At 37.1% G+C, this 14,633-nt stretch overlaps 2 protein-coding genes across 4 annotated transcripts in view; both read right to left on the bottom strand.

The window, feature by feature from the left end:
* The window catches only part of LOC144616123 (uncharacterized), a 33,967-nt gene extending 31,561 nt beyond the window's left edge, over window positions 1-2,406 (bottom strand). Inside the window, exon 1 of one of the 2 annotated variants that reach the window (XR_013555096.2) lies at window positions 1,220-2,406. The gene's annotated coding sequence lies outside the window, so the exon portion shown is untranslated. The remainder of the gene's footprint in view (window positions 1-1,219) is intronic. The other variant, XM_078445605.2, reaches the window with a different exon arrangement.
* A 5,785-nt stretch (window positions 2,407-8,191) lies between these two features.
* SAP30 (Sin3A associated protein 30) lies at window positions 8,192-13,744 on the bottom strand. 2 transcript variants are annotated; one of them, XM_060653770.2, is made up of 4 exons: window positions 13,121-13,744; window positions 11,327-11,452; window positions 10,789-10,887; window positions 8,192-8,526 (listed from the first exon to the last, which is right to left on the bottom strand). In XM_060653770.2, the coding sequence occupies exons 1-4, from the start codon at window positions 13,436-13,438 to the stop codon at window positions 8,404-8,406; spliced, it is 666 nt and encodes a 221-aa protein (XP_060509753.1). In that variant the 5' UTR covers window positions 13,439-13,744; the 3' UTR covers window positions 8,192-8,403. The 2 variants fall into 2 exon arrangements, with proteins under 2 accessions (XP_060509753.1, XP_060509754.1); XM_060653771.2 differs by lacking the exon at window positions 11,327-11,452.
* Between the last annotated feature and the right edge of the window lie 889 nt (window positions 13,745-14,633).

Raw genomic sequence — 14,633 nt, 5'->3', positions numbered from 1 at the left:
AAATGTATTAAATGTTTGCTAAGCACCAGCTATTATTTAGATCTGGGGATATAGTAATAAATAAGATGGACCTTTCCTCTTGGAACTTGTATTCTAACAAAGTTTAATAACTACAAAAAAAATTTCTTATTTATAAATGGGAAGCCTGCCAAAGAGGGCAAGTTTAGAGGCTAATACAAAGTATTGTTATGGGGAAAACTTTAGTACCATACCATGCAGTAGACCTATCATTTTGTGAATAAAAGTGACATTATTTAATTGAAATATGTACTTGGAGGTCCCTGATCTGTTTCTGAGGACCACACCCAGAACAGTATCTGTTCTCTATTTAGTATCCAGTAAGTGTTACTGGACTGGAGCAAACAATTTTTTTTTTTTTTTTTTTTTAATTTTTTTTTTCAACGTTTTTTATTTATTTTTGGGACAGAGAGAGACAGAGCATGAACGGGGGAGGGGCAGAGAGAGAGGGAGACACAGAATCTGAAACAGGCTCCAGGCTCCGAGCCATCAGCCCAGAGCCTGACGCGGGGCTCGAACTCACAGACCGCGAGATCGTGACCTGGCTGAAGTCGGACGCTTAACCGACTGCGCCACCCAGGCGCCCCGGAGCAAACAATTTTGAAGTAGTCAGAATTCAGTTCCCCTTAAAATCTACACACAAATAAGTCAGTGTTTTAATGGTATGACCTCCTACAAAAATGCATGAAGAAGTAGAATTGTTTAAAAAAAACCAAAACAATTCATTAGGGCTTTTTTCACTGAATTAATTGGTATTAAAATCAGACTAAATAATATAAGTGTTAGATCCTTTCTGAAACAGTGCAGAGAATAAGTACATAAGAAAATCATCAGTAAACCTGTTTCATTTTCTACTTGGTATAGACCCTCTTTGAGGGAGGAAAAAAGCGTTAAAGATTCAGAATCTCTATTTATAAATGATACATCAGCGTGAGGGCATCAGTAAGACAACAATGGCTCTTGAAGAAGTGTTTCCTTATTACTGCAAATGAAATGTGGTGAGAAAAATAGTATTTGAAAAAAAGCTAAATATTTAGTGGAATTTTATAGATTATTATGAGTATTCATCATATATTCCCCTTTCTGAAAATAACTTTTGTAATATGAAATTAGTCTTTTAGAAATGAATGCGTAACAGAAGCACACATTCTTCTTTATATTACCAAATAAATATAAAAACATGAATGTTCACACAACTTACCTTATGCAGTTTTTCCCAACTAGGTCAATGTATTTTTAAAAGCAAACATTTCATTCAATCACATTAATAAACAGATGCGTTATTTTGTCAATAGCTTTTAGCTACAAGAAAAGACAATAAAGCTTTTATTAAAAATTTACTATTTTTCTTAACACTGTCTTACAAATGAATGAGGTAGGTATGGTCATGATCTCTGTTTTATACGCAAAGCACCAAGGTTTAGAGAGATTAAATAGTTTGAAGTTACATTATCAGAGTAGTGCCAGGTTCTGAATAGGACTAGTCTTACTCTAGCATCTAGAATCTTAACCACTACATTATTTAATAGTATCATCTAATCTATTTCCTTTTTAGGAAAACAAACCTTTACTGATACGGGACATAGGATTGTACACTTCAGCTAGCTCATATAAACTAAATGCCCCCTGATTTAACAATTTCTGTATTTTTTATCTTTGATATTTTATATACTTTTCCATATGAATCTGAGCACAGAGTTGACAGTAATACTCACTAATAGCTCATCTCTTCTTGATAAAATTTCCCCTTTCCTCATCATAATCCATAGGAATGCCTTGAATATTTTTGTTTTCTGGGATTAAGTACTAATCCTAAAAGATCATTTGAGTATTGGAACCCAGTATTGAGTATGGAGAACCCAAACAATGAGCAACAACCACTGGAGGAAGGGAAGGACAAATTAAGAACATTCAACAGATCGTCTTAAAATTTTAACTTCCGTATAGGTGCTCACAGGTGCACAGGACTTCTTTCCAAAAGAAATCATTTTTGTGGGTCGACTGGGTGGTTCAGTTGGTTAAGTCCCTGACTCTTGATTTCGCTCAGGTCATGATCTCATGGTTTAGTGAGTCTGAGCCCCACATGGGACTCTGCGTGCTGACAGCATGGAGCCTGCTTGGGATTCTCCCCCTCTCTGTCCCTCCCCCAACTCATGCTCTGTCTCTCAAAATAAATAAACTTAAAAAAAAATCATTTCTGCAAAATATGGCAGGTGCTTTTAAAATGTAAATGATTCCGGGGTGCCTGAGTAGCTCAGTTGGTTTAGCGTCCAACTTTGGCTCAGGTCATGATCTCACAATTTGTGAGGTTGGAGCCCCATATTGGACTCTGTGCTGACAGCTCAGAGCCGGGAGCCTGCTTTGGATTGATTCTGTGTCTACCTCTAACCACCCCCCCCCACCCCCCCCCCCCCCCGCCGGGTTGCACATGCATACTCTCTCTCTTAAAAATAAACATTAAAAAATAATAAAATAAAATGGAAATGATCCCATCAGTAAAGCATTACAGGCTTTAAAGTAATTCTCCCAAAAAAGAAAAAATAATCAAATTCATATATTTCTAAATCATTTTGCATTAAGAGCCTAAGCCCAAACTTTACTCTCAAAGATTTGAAGAGAAATTCATATTAGAAAATTATAGTAAATTGACACTGATTTAGCTTCTCCAATTTACTTCTATAGAATGATATCACCATGATGGACTCAACTTTGCAGAGTGGTGTATCTAGAGAGAAATATATGGCATATATGTAGCCCCTATATTCCAAGAATTTTACAAATAAAAACCCGTATCAACATTATCCTGATACCAAAGTCAGGCATGGATAATTTGAGGAAACTACAGACCAATATTCCCTATGAATATAGATACAAAACTCTTCAAAAAAATATTAAGAAGCCAAACCGAAAAGCACATTAGAAGGATTATATACCATGACCAAGTAAAATTTATCCCAAGAATGCAAGGGTGACTCAATATAAGAAAACCATTTGAGGGGAATCTGGGTGGCTCAGTCAGTTGAGTGTCTGACTTTGGCTCAGATCATGATCTCCTAGTTGGTGAGTTTGAGCCCTGTGTCTGGCCCTATGCTGATAATGTGAGCCTGCTTGGGATTCTCTCTCTCTTTCTCTCTCTGCTCCTCCCTCATCCTTTCTCAAAATAAATAAATTTTTAAAAAAATTTTTATTTACTTTTGAGAGAGAGAGACAGAGTGAGAGTAGGGAAGGGACAGAGACGGAGACATGGAATCTGAAGCAGGCTCTAGGCTCTGAGTTGTTAGCAGAGCCTGACATGGGACTTGAATTCACAAACCCGTGAGATCATGACCTGAGCTGAAGTCAGACGCTTAAGTGACTGAGCCACCCAGGTGCCCAAAATAAATAAATTAAAAGAAAGAAAGAAAGAAAGAAAGAAAGAAAGAAAGAAAGAAAGAAAAAGAAAATCATTTGATGTAATATACCACATTAATAGACTAAAGGGGGGAAAACACATGATCATCTCAATAGTTACAGAAAAAGTATTTTACAAAATTCAACACCATTTCAAGATAAAAATACCCAGAAAACTACAAATAGAGGGGAATTTCCTTAACATGATAAAATGCATTTATGAAACACTTACAGATAACATCATAGTCAATGGTAAAAGACTGAAACATCTCCTCCAAAGAAAAGAACAAGACAAGGATGCCTGCTTTCACCACTGCTAGTCAACACTGTACTGGAAATCCTAGCTAGAGCATTTTGGCAAAATAATAATAATAATAATAATAATAATTATTATTATTATTAAATGATATCCAAATTGGAAAGGAAGAAATAAAACTATTTCTGTTCACAGTTAACATGAGTCTGTATATAGAAAACCTCCTAGAATATACACAAATACCACTAGAGGTAATAAATGAAATTCAGCAGTTGTAGGGGTCAACACACAAAAAATCAGTTGTGTTTCTTTACACCAGTAATAAACAATACACAAAAAGAAATCAAGAAAATAATTCTATTTACAGTAGCATCAAAAAGAATAAAAGATCAGAAATAAATTTAATCAAGATGGTGTGGGGCATGGAAACTGGAAACTATAAACATTGCTGAAAGAAATTTTTAAAAACCAAAATAAATGGAAAGACATCCCATGTTCATGGACTGATATACTTAACATTGTTAATATGGCAATCTTAAAGTGATCTAGAGATTTAATACAGCCTTCGTCAAAATTCTAAAGGCTTTTTGGCAAGAAACGGAAAAACCAATATGGAACTACAAAGGATCTCAGACAGCCTAAATGATATTGAAAAAGGAAAACAGGTAGGAGAACTCACACTTCTTGACTTCAAAACTTACTGCAAGGCTGCAACAGTCAAAAGATTCTAGTACTGGCATAAGAATAGATATATGAACCAATGTAATAGAATTGAGAATACATAAATAAACCCAAACATCTATGGCAAATTGATTTTTGACAAGGGTGCCAAAACCATTCAGTGAAAAATAGTCTTCAATAAATGGTGCTGAGACAAATGGATAACCACATTCAAAACAATTAAGTTGAACCTCTACCTCACTCCATGTACAAAAATTGACTCAAAACAGGCCAATGACCTGAATTTAAGTCCTGAAGTTAAAAGCTTCATAACCTCAGATTTGGCAATGAATTCTTAGATCTGATACCAAAAGAGTAACAAAAGAAAAAATAAATTAGACTACATAAAAACTAAAACCTTTTGTGCATCAAAGAACATTATCAAGAATATGAAAAGGCAATCCACAGAATGGGAGAAAATATTTGCAACTTGTGTATCAAATATGGACTTAATATCCATATACAGAAAAACTCCTGCAACAAGAAGACAATCAATCCAATTAAAAAAAAAAATAAGCAAAGGATTTAAATAGATATTCTCTAAAGAAGATAATACAAGTGGACAACATGCATGTGAAACGATATTCAGTATCAATGGTCATTAAGGAAATGCAAATCAAAACTACAATGAGATACCATTTAACACCCAGTAGGATGAATTTAATTAAAAAAAAAGGAAATACAGTATTGGCAATTTGGAGACATAGAAACTCTTGCACATTGCTGTGGGAATGTAAAATGGTATAGCTACTATGGAAATCTGGAGGCTCCTCAAAAAGTTAAATCTAGAATTACCATATGATTCAACAATTCTACTTCTAGGTATATACCTAAAAGAAATGAAAACATGTTCAAAAAGAAACACGTACAGAAATGTTCATCGCAGGATTATTAATAGCCAAAGGTAGAAACCCAAATGTACATCTACGGATGAACAAATTGTGATACACATACACACATACAAACACATCACATACCACACAATTGAATATTATTCAGCTATTAAAAGGAAAAAAGTACTGATGAATATACCGCAACTTGGACGAACCTTGAACACACATGCTATGTGAAAAAACCCAAAAGGACATATATGAATCCCTTTGTAGGATATATTCATAATGGGCAAATTCATAGAGCCAGAAAGCAGATTAGAGGTTAGCAGGGGATGAAGAGGAGGAAACGGAAGTGATTGATTACTTACGAGTGTTTTTATGGGGTGATGAAAAATTTTGAAATTAGAACGGGTGGTTATACAACATTGTGAATACACTAAATACCACCAAATTATATAGTTTAAAATGGAATACTACCATATAAATTTTACCTCAATTAAAAAAAAAACTTTACGTAGAAATAACATATAGAGCTTGTTTTTGTAAAGAAATATATTTCAGGTACTAATTTTTAGCCTTTTCCTAAATTGCTCAATAAAAGATAGTTCTACCAAATAACTGACTTATTTCTTGAATACCTGCTACTCATTATGTTTTTTTCCTTTTATCCCAATTTTGGATTCTTCTGATGCTCTAACATTAGAAGTAACCTATGCCCTTACAGAGATATGCGATTTTTTTTTTGGTTCAGATATAAACACAGAAAAAGATTTCTAGTGAATTAAATTTTAAAACCTAATAGCAAATAATTACAAATTTTATATAAAACTGCAGAATCTTGAGTTCCTCAGCTTTGATGAAGTTCTCAATTTTTCATGCTTTAAATTGCTCTCACAAGGATTTAATTTCATTGGATAACTAACATCCAGAACTCTTTTCACTTTTTATCCAACTACATTTTATGCAAATAATTAACTATATGAAATTAACACAGCTAGTCAAATGTTACATCATAAACAGATAATTTAATGTAAGCAAATTATTTCAAGCTTCTTTCACAAGAATGGAGTGTTTTTGTAGGAAAAAGTAACCCTACAGTCAAGTTTTATTAAAAAATTAACTTTTGGGGCACCTGGGTGTCTTAGTCAGTTAAGTGTCTGACTTTGGCTCAGGTCATGATTTCACGGTTCGTGGGTTCAAACCCTGCATCAGGCTCTGTGCTGACAGGTTGGAGCCTACAGCCTGTTTCAGATTCTCTCTTTCTGCCCCTCCCCCACTCATGCTCGGTCTCTCTCAAAAATAAACATTAAAAAAATTAACTTTTTATACTTTATAGATTTAGATAAAAATATGTGGAAGTTATTACTTTCTTCAAATAAACCATCCTGTTCTAGTTATGTGGTTCACTTTCAGATAGCTAAAACTTCTCACAAAGATTTCTGGAATGCCAGAAATGACAGGATTCTGTTAATACCAATTATCACAGTCTCTGCCCATGAATAAAGTACAGTTGACCCTTGAACAACATGGATTTGAACTGTGCAAGTCCACATATATGCAGATTCTTTACAGCACAGTACTGAAAACGTATTTTTTCTTCCTTACGGTTTTAATAACATTTTCTTTCCTCTAGCTTACTTTATTATAAGCATACAGCATATAATATATGTAACATACAGAATATATGTTAATTAACTGTTTATGTTATCAAAGAGGCTCCCAGCCAACAGTAGGCTATTAGTAGTTAAATTTGGGGAAAGTCCAAAGTTGTATATGGATTTTCAACCATGCAGTCAGTGGTTGCCACCCCAGTCCCTGCATTGTTAAAGGGTCAACTGTAAATCTTTAAATAGTTACAGCAAGAACCAAGAATAGTTGCTTTATTTTTCACCATATTTTGTGAAATATGTGATTTGTGAAATATGCCAATACACTCCGTACATTTAAAAATACATGGACGAAGCTTCTAATAAACCAGTACTTTAGATTCAGCTACATCAGTGGTTCTTCACTATGGGTAATTTTGCTTCCTAGGGCATGTTTGGCAACATTTAGGGATAGCTTTGGTTGTCACACCTTTGGAGTGCCACTGGCACTAGTGTGGCCTGCATGATGCTGCTAAAACTGTAACACATAGGACATCTCCCACAATAAAGAATAAAGGCCCAAATGTCAACCTTGAGAAACCTTGAGCTACATTAATGTTTTGATCCATTCATTTCCAGCCTAAAATCTGCACCATAGTCAAGGACATTAACTGAAGCTAATGTTTTGTTTTGGTGTGATAAACTATAAATTTGATTTGTAATTGTAAGAATTTTAACAGAAAACGGGCCGAGAATGAAACGTAAAGGAAAATAGGATATAAATCAAGTCAGAGCTACATATGGACCAGACTTTAAAGATCTTGTTTGATTTCTAGATCTCTCCAACTTAAGAGTTTTAATTTGCAATGTAAACAATATAGGGCATGAATGAAAATTAATGGGCACTGCAGAACTTCTATGTTCATTCCATATAAACATCTTTTCTCTAAGACAAAATTTAAAGAAACAAAATTAATTCTATGTTATTTCAACTTTCAGCATTGTGTTAATCTTTTCTGACACATTAAGTCTTCTTTGGAAGGAGGTAGGTATATAAATTAAACTGTTCTTCCTAATACTTTATCAAGTAGTAGTAGTAATAATAATAATAATGGAAATAAGAAAGAAGTTGCACCTCAATGGAAGTCTATTTTTCAAACCTGTTAGCACTAAAAAGCACTTTAAAAAATAATGCTAATTAGGATATCCTTGATTCCAAATCAGATCATCCCAGAGAAAGCAAATGTACTACATTTGTTATTTCTCCTTAACCTTAAAAAAAAAGTGGTAACAAAATGATCCTTACATTAAACTCTCAATTAAAACTAGTACCTAATCAGTTTAATATAAAAATCAAGTTTCACAAAATGAATACACTGAAGCAACTATAATAGTAATCACCTTTATTTAAAATATTTTTTAATCTAGGAAAGCTCATTTTACATGAGTTTCCAACTAATTATTAGAGTCAGAAACAAAGAAAATAAAACCAGAGAAAATCCTCTGTAAAAAAATACACAAGGAACATTTCTACATGTGAAAAAACAGTAAACAGTCTTAACATCTGAACATCCAAGTCTTAGTCTCAATTCCATCTCTCCTAGTGAACACCACTATCAACCTTGAGATCTGATTTGTTCTTGTCATTCTTCACTGAGTAGATGAAATATGTTAAGGTGTCTTTTTCATTCACTGGAATAGACCTAAAGTGGCAACCAACTATCTATAAAAAAAAAAAAAAAAAAATTGAAATTAAATTATAGATATTAACAGATTTCATACTAGGTAAAAAAAAAAACACTTTAATTAAAAGAAAATGTGCTATGTGATAAGAGCTACCTCTTTTTAAAAATAAACTGTTTAACAAAATACCAGCAAGATGAAAAGCACATCAGAATAAGAAAGAGATAGTGTGATTTCAAAGGACCCTCCAACCCATTCAATTAAAGATACATTAATTTAGGATGTATTTAAATTTTATAATTAGAATCTACATTAGTAAGTAAATATTTTTAAACTTTAGGTACCAATGAAATAAACAGAATGTAGACCCTACTCACAGAAAAAGGATAAATATATAGTTGAAAAAGTTTTGGTACTGGCAGTACTCTTTGTTAAAGTTCCTCGAAAGTTTTTCTGAATAAGTATTATTCATGGAAAATGAGAGGGGAAAGAGGAACTTTCACTGAAGAATATTTATCTGCCCTCTGGCCTTTTCATTATGCTAATCTAACATGTGCACTGCAACTACCAATAGAAGTACAATAGATTAAACTAGGGTGTTGATATGCTTATCTAGATTGTAGAAAATAAAACTTCTTAATGAAAAAGTTATTCATATGATAAGATTTAAGGAGGACAGTCATCTGACTCTGGGATCACTTACCACTTATCTGCATTTCTGACTAAGTAAACTATAACACTCATGGCTGTTTGGATTGTTTCTCATTTCTAAAGAAGAAAATAGCTCTGGAAATAATATAACTTTTTAAAGATCAGACTAGCAAATATTTGAGTTGTGACTTAGACATTAAAAAAAAAAAAAATACAGCTGACCCTTGTATAATACAGGTTTGAGCTGCAAGGGTCCATTTACATGCTTTTTTTCCCCAATAAATACAGCACAGTATTATAAATATACTTTCTCTTCCACATGATTTTAATAACATTTAATTTTCTTTAGCTTACTTTATTCTAACACAATAAGAATATATATAATACCTAAGACATACAGAATATGATAATTGGACAGTTTATGTCTTCAGGAAGGGTTCCAGTCAACAGTAGGTTATTAGTAGCTAAGTTTTTGGACAATCAAAAGTTATATGCAGATTTCTAACTGTGCCCCCAACCCCTGAGTCATTCGAGGGTCAACCATACATTAAATATAACATATGAAATAATTAGTTCTCTGGTTCTCATTTGTCTCAAAACAAAAGTAACTTCCACTTGATCAGTATCAGTATATATGGATACAGTTTCATCACAATAGATAATATCTGTGTTTCTGTTGTATCAAATTTAAAGAAAAACTGAATTTTTGTGGCAAGATGGAAAGAGGAAATTCTGGCTAAAAAGTCAGTATGTTAGATCTCAACAATGTTAAAAAGCATTCTGCCAAAGAATTATACTTTCTGTATCTTTTACCTTATTCAATGTGCATGTTTTAGAAAACGTTGCCTTACTAAACCCCCAAGCTAAAAAATATGATAAAACTGATTTATATGTTTACATTTCTATTCTGTCTAGTAGACTAAGCATTTTTATGTAAAATGATTAAAGTATAAATATATAAATCTATAGACACCTTAATTGGATTCACAGATTTCTTGGTTCTATTAATTCCTGAGAACACACACATTTCAAAATTTACCAAAGGACTAGAAGTTAGTTTTATAACAAAGCAAAAACTACGTAAAATGTTGGACAAGAGTCTTTGCATCTTCTAGATGTGACGAAAGCATAGACACCTCAAATAAAACAAACATCAATAAGGCCAAATTCTGAAATAGTTAAATCAACAAGTTAAATCCACAAATAGGAATACTATTTATGGGTTTATCTGTAGATCTAATCAATCAGAAACTTCAAAAAATAAATTCTAATGACGACATCAAAGCTTATCAATTTCTTTTATTATGCCTCAATTAGGTGTTCAATAAATGTTTACTAAGTAGAATTTTAAAACCAACAGATTTCTAGAATGAGAATTTAAAAATTATCACCCAATATTTCTGAGAGTCAGTATTAGAAGATGCTTAGAAAACTACATACAATCCAGTAAGTAGTTGTAACATACAGAAATTTAAGAGGCAGACAGACATTTCTAAGAAACTAGATTCTTCCACAATAGATCTTTTATTAACTGATCCAACTAACATGCATTGGTATATATTCTACATTAACAATTTCATTAGCCTTTAATGCCTCTTTTTTGTATGAACAGGCTCATTTAAAGTGTAAATAGTTTAAAACTCATAAATACCTCAACAAGTTGTGCTTTATTAAGTCCTGGTCTGGTTGACAGTTTGAAGTGTCTTTTGTATCTCCGAAGTGTATTTACTTGTAATTGATATAAATCAACCTAGGAAAATTAAACATATATGAATTAGTTCATACAATTTTCAAAATAGTTATCTTTGATACATACAAAAACATTTCAATTTTGGCACAATAAAAATGTAATTCCATTATTAAACAACAAAAATTACATTACTTAAGTCCATTCCATTATCCCTTTTATATAATCAAAACTATAAATGTATTAAACACTTTAATCTTTTGAAGATAAATATTGAAAACTGGGAGCAAAAAAAAAGTTAGAAGGCAACAGAGCTATAAGCATTGTCAACTGAAAACACAAGTTAAATTGTGTAACTGCTTGTAAACTGGCTGTATTTAATTTTACTTTCATTTTCAGATTTTTTGCTTTAAGCATTTTTAAAAGGCGTTCATATCTTTTAATACAAGTTACAGAATGGAATACTTAGGATTTACATTTAACATACAGAAACTTTATCTACCTCTGGAGTATCAATATCTTGAACAGGTGAATCTCCTCCATCATCATCACTCCCTTTCCTCTTTCTTCTGTTTCGAACACTCTGAATTAAGTTTTTATGATAATCACAAATGTAAAGATGCCTTGCCTGAAACAAAAGTTTCACAGACTATTTATGATTATGTAACCTATGTATTAGTAAAATACACTGGGCACAGTGAACTATTAAAAATAAAAACAGTCAAAACAGGCCACTGTTAAGACAACAGCATGTTTCTATGCTTAAGTCCTGCATCCAGTTAAAACATACCATGTCCAGCAGTACAGTTAAGAAGATTGGGGGGTGGGGTGGGTGGGGAGTGGTGTAAGTAGAGGAGAGAAGGGAGACAGAGAAGCAGAATGAGAAATTTCAACTCTCTGGATTTTGTCATTAAATTGCAGGGAGGCTGAACTAGATTTACTAGGTCATGCTGTTTTTTTTATCAAGGGGAAAGATGACGTTGCCCACAATTTTGCTATTTCATAGTATTTATTCAAAGAGTGTATTTTAATAGCATGATGTATGCTTTCGATTCTTTCTCAACACCCAAATTATCATACAGATACAAAACTATCCACTTTTACAAATGAGCTATTGATTTCATATCCTACTTACATTTAAACTTGAATTATAAATTTGAATATTTAATGAGTGCATTTATCTGTAATATGTTTTCCCAACCAAAGGAATGTGAAATTCAAGTTTACTTGAAAAGTTGCTCATGAGCATGACCAAGAACTAACTACCTGTTTAACAGGCAGAAAGTATCACAAATAAACTTTGCAAAAGCTTCAATTAAATGTAGTCTTGAGAGCTGCATGGTAACACGTGAAATATTGAGCTTCATATACTAAGTTAAACTCCTTTAAAAAACCAAATGATTAAGGCCTAAAGCTTTTAAATTAACTTTTAAACTAAGTCCAAGTTAAAAATATGCAGAATGCGTACTAGATTCTGGCATCTTGTGATTCATTTACTGCCAGCCAGAACTCCTAAAAGTGGCGACGCTTGTTTCTAAAAACCTTATAGAGGGTCAAAAACCACCACCACCACCACCACCACCACCACCAGACGTGCGAAGAAAGGACGGAAAAAAAAATCCCGATGGCTGCCAAACGGATGGCAAAACAGCAGAGGCTACGTGTTCCCCACGTTCCCAGCAGCTGCGCTAGATGCTGACATCGTTCACAATCCCCGCTCCCCGCAAGGCGCGGGGTGAGCTCCGCTTCCCTCACACGGTACTCGGACGAACGGGGAAAGGGGTCTTTCTCGCTGAGGTTATCAGGTCCTTGGTCGTGGCAGGACTCCACTTTCCCTACACAAGGGGAGCTGCTCCCTGGGGCCAAACGCCAGCGAGGGCAGCAAAACAAAGAAGGCGCCTCCATTCCAGAAGGAGCCTGCCGGGTTGCAAGAAAACTACTCCGGGCCCTCCGAGCGGCGGTCCCTTTGTTTCGTTTCCCGATCTCAGGGAAGGAGGAAGGGGGAAGACTGCGAACAGAATCGACTCCTGGAGCGCGCGGGGGGGTGGGGGTGGGGCGCGGGCAGGGGGGTGGGGGAGGAGCGGAATCACGGAATGCGAGTGTGTCGGTGGGGGTGGAGGTCAGAGTTGCAGCGACTTTGTTGTTTGCTTCCTACCAGAGACCACACAACGGGTTCCCACTGCAGCCAGGTCTAGGGGGACCCCTGAACCCTCCGCCCAACAACCCCCGTCTGCACCGCTCCCGGAGCCCCAAGGGGGTGGGCAGGGCAAGGCCGTCCCGTCCCGCCGTCACTTACGCTCTTATCCAGCTCGATCTTCACCTTCTTCTGGGAGATGCTCTTCTGGATCCTCTTGCTGAAGCTGGCGTTGCCTGCCGCACGGCCGCACCGCTCACCTTCCTCCCGCAGACAGCACAGCTGTCCGGGCCCGGGCCCTGCCGCTCCCGGGGGCCCAGCCGCCGAGACGGCCCCGGCACCCGGCACCTCAGCCCCGGCGCCGGCCCCTGCCCCGTTCCCTGCCGAAGCGGCAGCGGCGGCGGCGGCAGCGACCACGGCGGCCACAGCGGCTGCCGCGTCCCCGCCGCGGCTCATCTCCTCGGGCGTGAAGCCGTTCATGTCTCCGCGCTCTGGGACGCCGGCGCTGACAGAAATCCCCGCTCGCCTCGCCGCTCCGCCTCTCTCCGGAGACTCTGGGGTCTCCGCGGGGTCTCTCAGGCACCTGACCCGGCGGCGACAATTCCTCCGGCGGCACGACCAAACACCAAGCGCCCTAGCCTGCTGGGATCTGCTGGCGTCGGGACAGTGGACAGTGCTTTGGGTTAAGAACCAGAGTCAGGCGGCGCCAAGAGTTAGGACCCCACTCACTGTCACATGGAGACGCTTCAGCAGTTGGACCCGAGCGCCTCCGCCTCCCTCCAGCCCCTTGTCTTGCGCAAGCGCGACGCGCCCTCTCCTGTCCCGCCCCTTCCACTCTGTCGCAGGGCACCACGGGAATTGTAGTTCTCGGCGGGAGAGTCAACCTGAGTTCTTCCCTGACTCGGCGCCTCAGGGATTGGGAGAACTACTAATCCTAGCATGCATCGCGTAGAGACAGGCTGGGCTGCTGCTGCTTCTTTTTTTAAAGCATGGGGAAAACAGGGGCGTGTATTTGAGGGTTGTGATGTTTTCTCGCTTCTTGTCCCTCCCGCGAGGTTGGATTGTGTTTAGCTACCGGGATTTTGCAGAGTTGGCATTCTAGAGGAAGAGGTCACTCAGCTCCAGAGACGAAGCGCAAAATGCCGGGGGCTGGGGCTAAGAGGGGAGGAGAGTGAAGGTGTGGAGTAAAAAAGTTTCGGGGCTTTTCATATCTGTGGAAAAAGGCTTGGTGTGGTCATGCTTTTGTGGGAAACCCAAACCAAGGAAAATTCATGCAAGCTGGCCCTCTTCGGGTCCTGGAGGTCCTGCCGCTAACCCGGCTGCTGGATAACAGTTCCGTTCATTGACGCATCAGATTGTTTAGGGGCGCCTGCTTAGGCGAAAACGCCCATCTCGACCTCGACCGTGACATGGCTTCTTCCCAAGTGCCTCAGCTTAAGGCCCTTTTTAAATCCTTGCACATTCCTGCAAGGAACACGTTTCATTCTTGGGCGCACACAAAGTCGGCCGCTTCCTGAGGTGGAGCTGCTGACGAGTTGGTTAATAACAGGGCTTCTTTCCGCCTCCACTTCCAACCTTTGCAGTTTCTCCTCTAATGGGGCGGAGTCCAGTCTCTTTAAAAGAGGATATGGAACCCCCACCAATACCGAGTTAGCATGAGTGCTCTTCAGAAACC

Source organism: Panthera onca, chromosome B1, assembly GCF_046562875.1.
Source record: "Panthera onca isolate mPanOnc1 chromosome B1, mPanOnc1 haplotype 2, whole genome shotgun sequence".
Classification (NCBI taxonomy): Eukaryota; Metazoa; Chordata; class Mammalia; order Carnivora; family Felidae; genus Panthera; species Panthera onca.
This window is presented reverse-complemented; position numbering and strand designations above follow the sequence as displayed.

Coding starts and splice junctions, on each gene's coding strand:
- SAP30 (XM_060653770.2), bottom strand. CDS start 13,438: ATGAACGGCTTCACGCCCGAGGAGATGAGCCGCGGCGGGGACGCGGCA. Junction 11,453..13,120: donor AGATCGAGCTGGATAAGAGC/GTAAGTGACGGC, acceptor CTTTTGTTTCAG/GCAAGGCATCTTTACATTTG. Junction 8,527..10,788: donor ATAAAGCACAACTTGTTGAG/GTATTTATGAGT, acceptor TTTTTTTTATAG/ATAGTTGGTTGCCACTTTAG.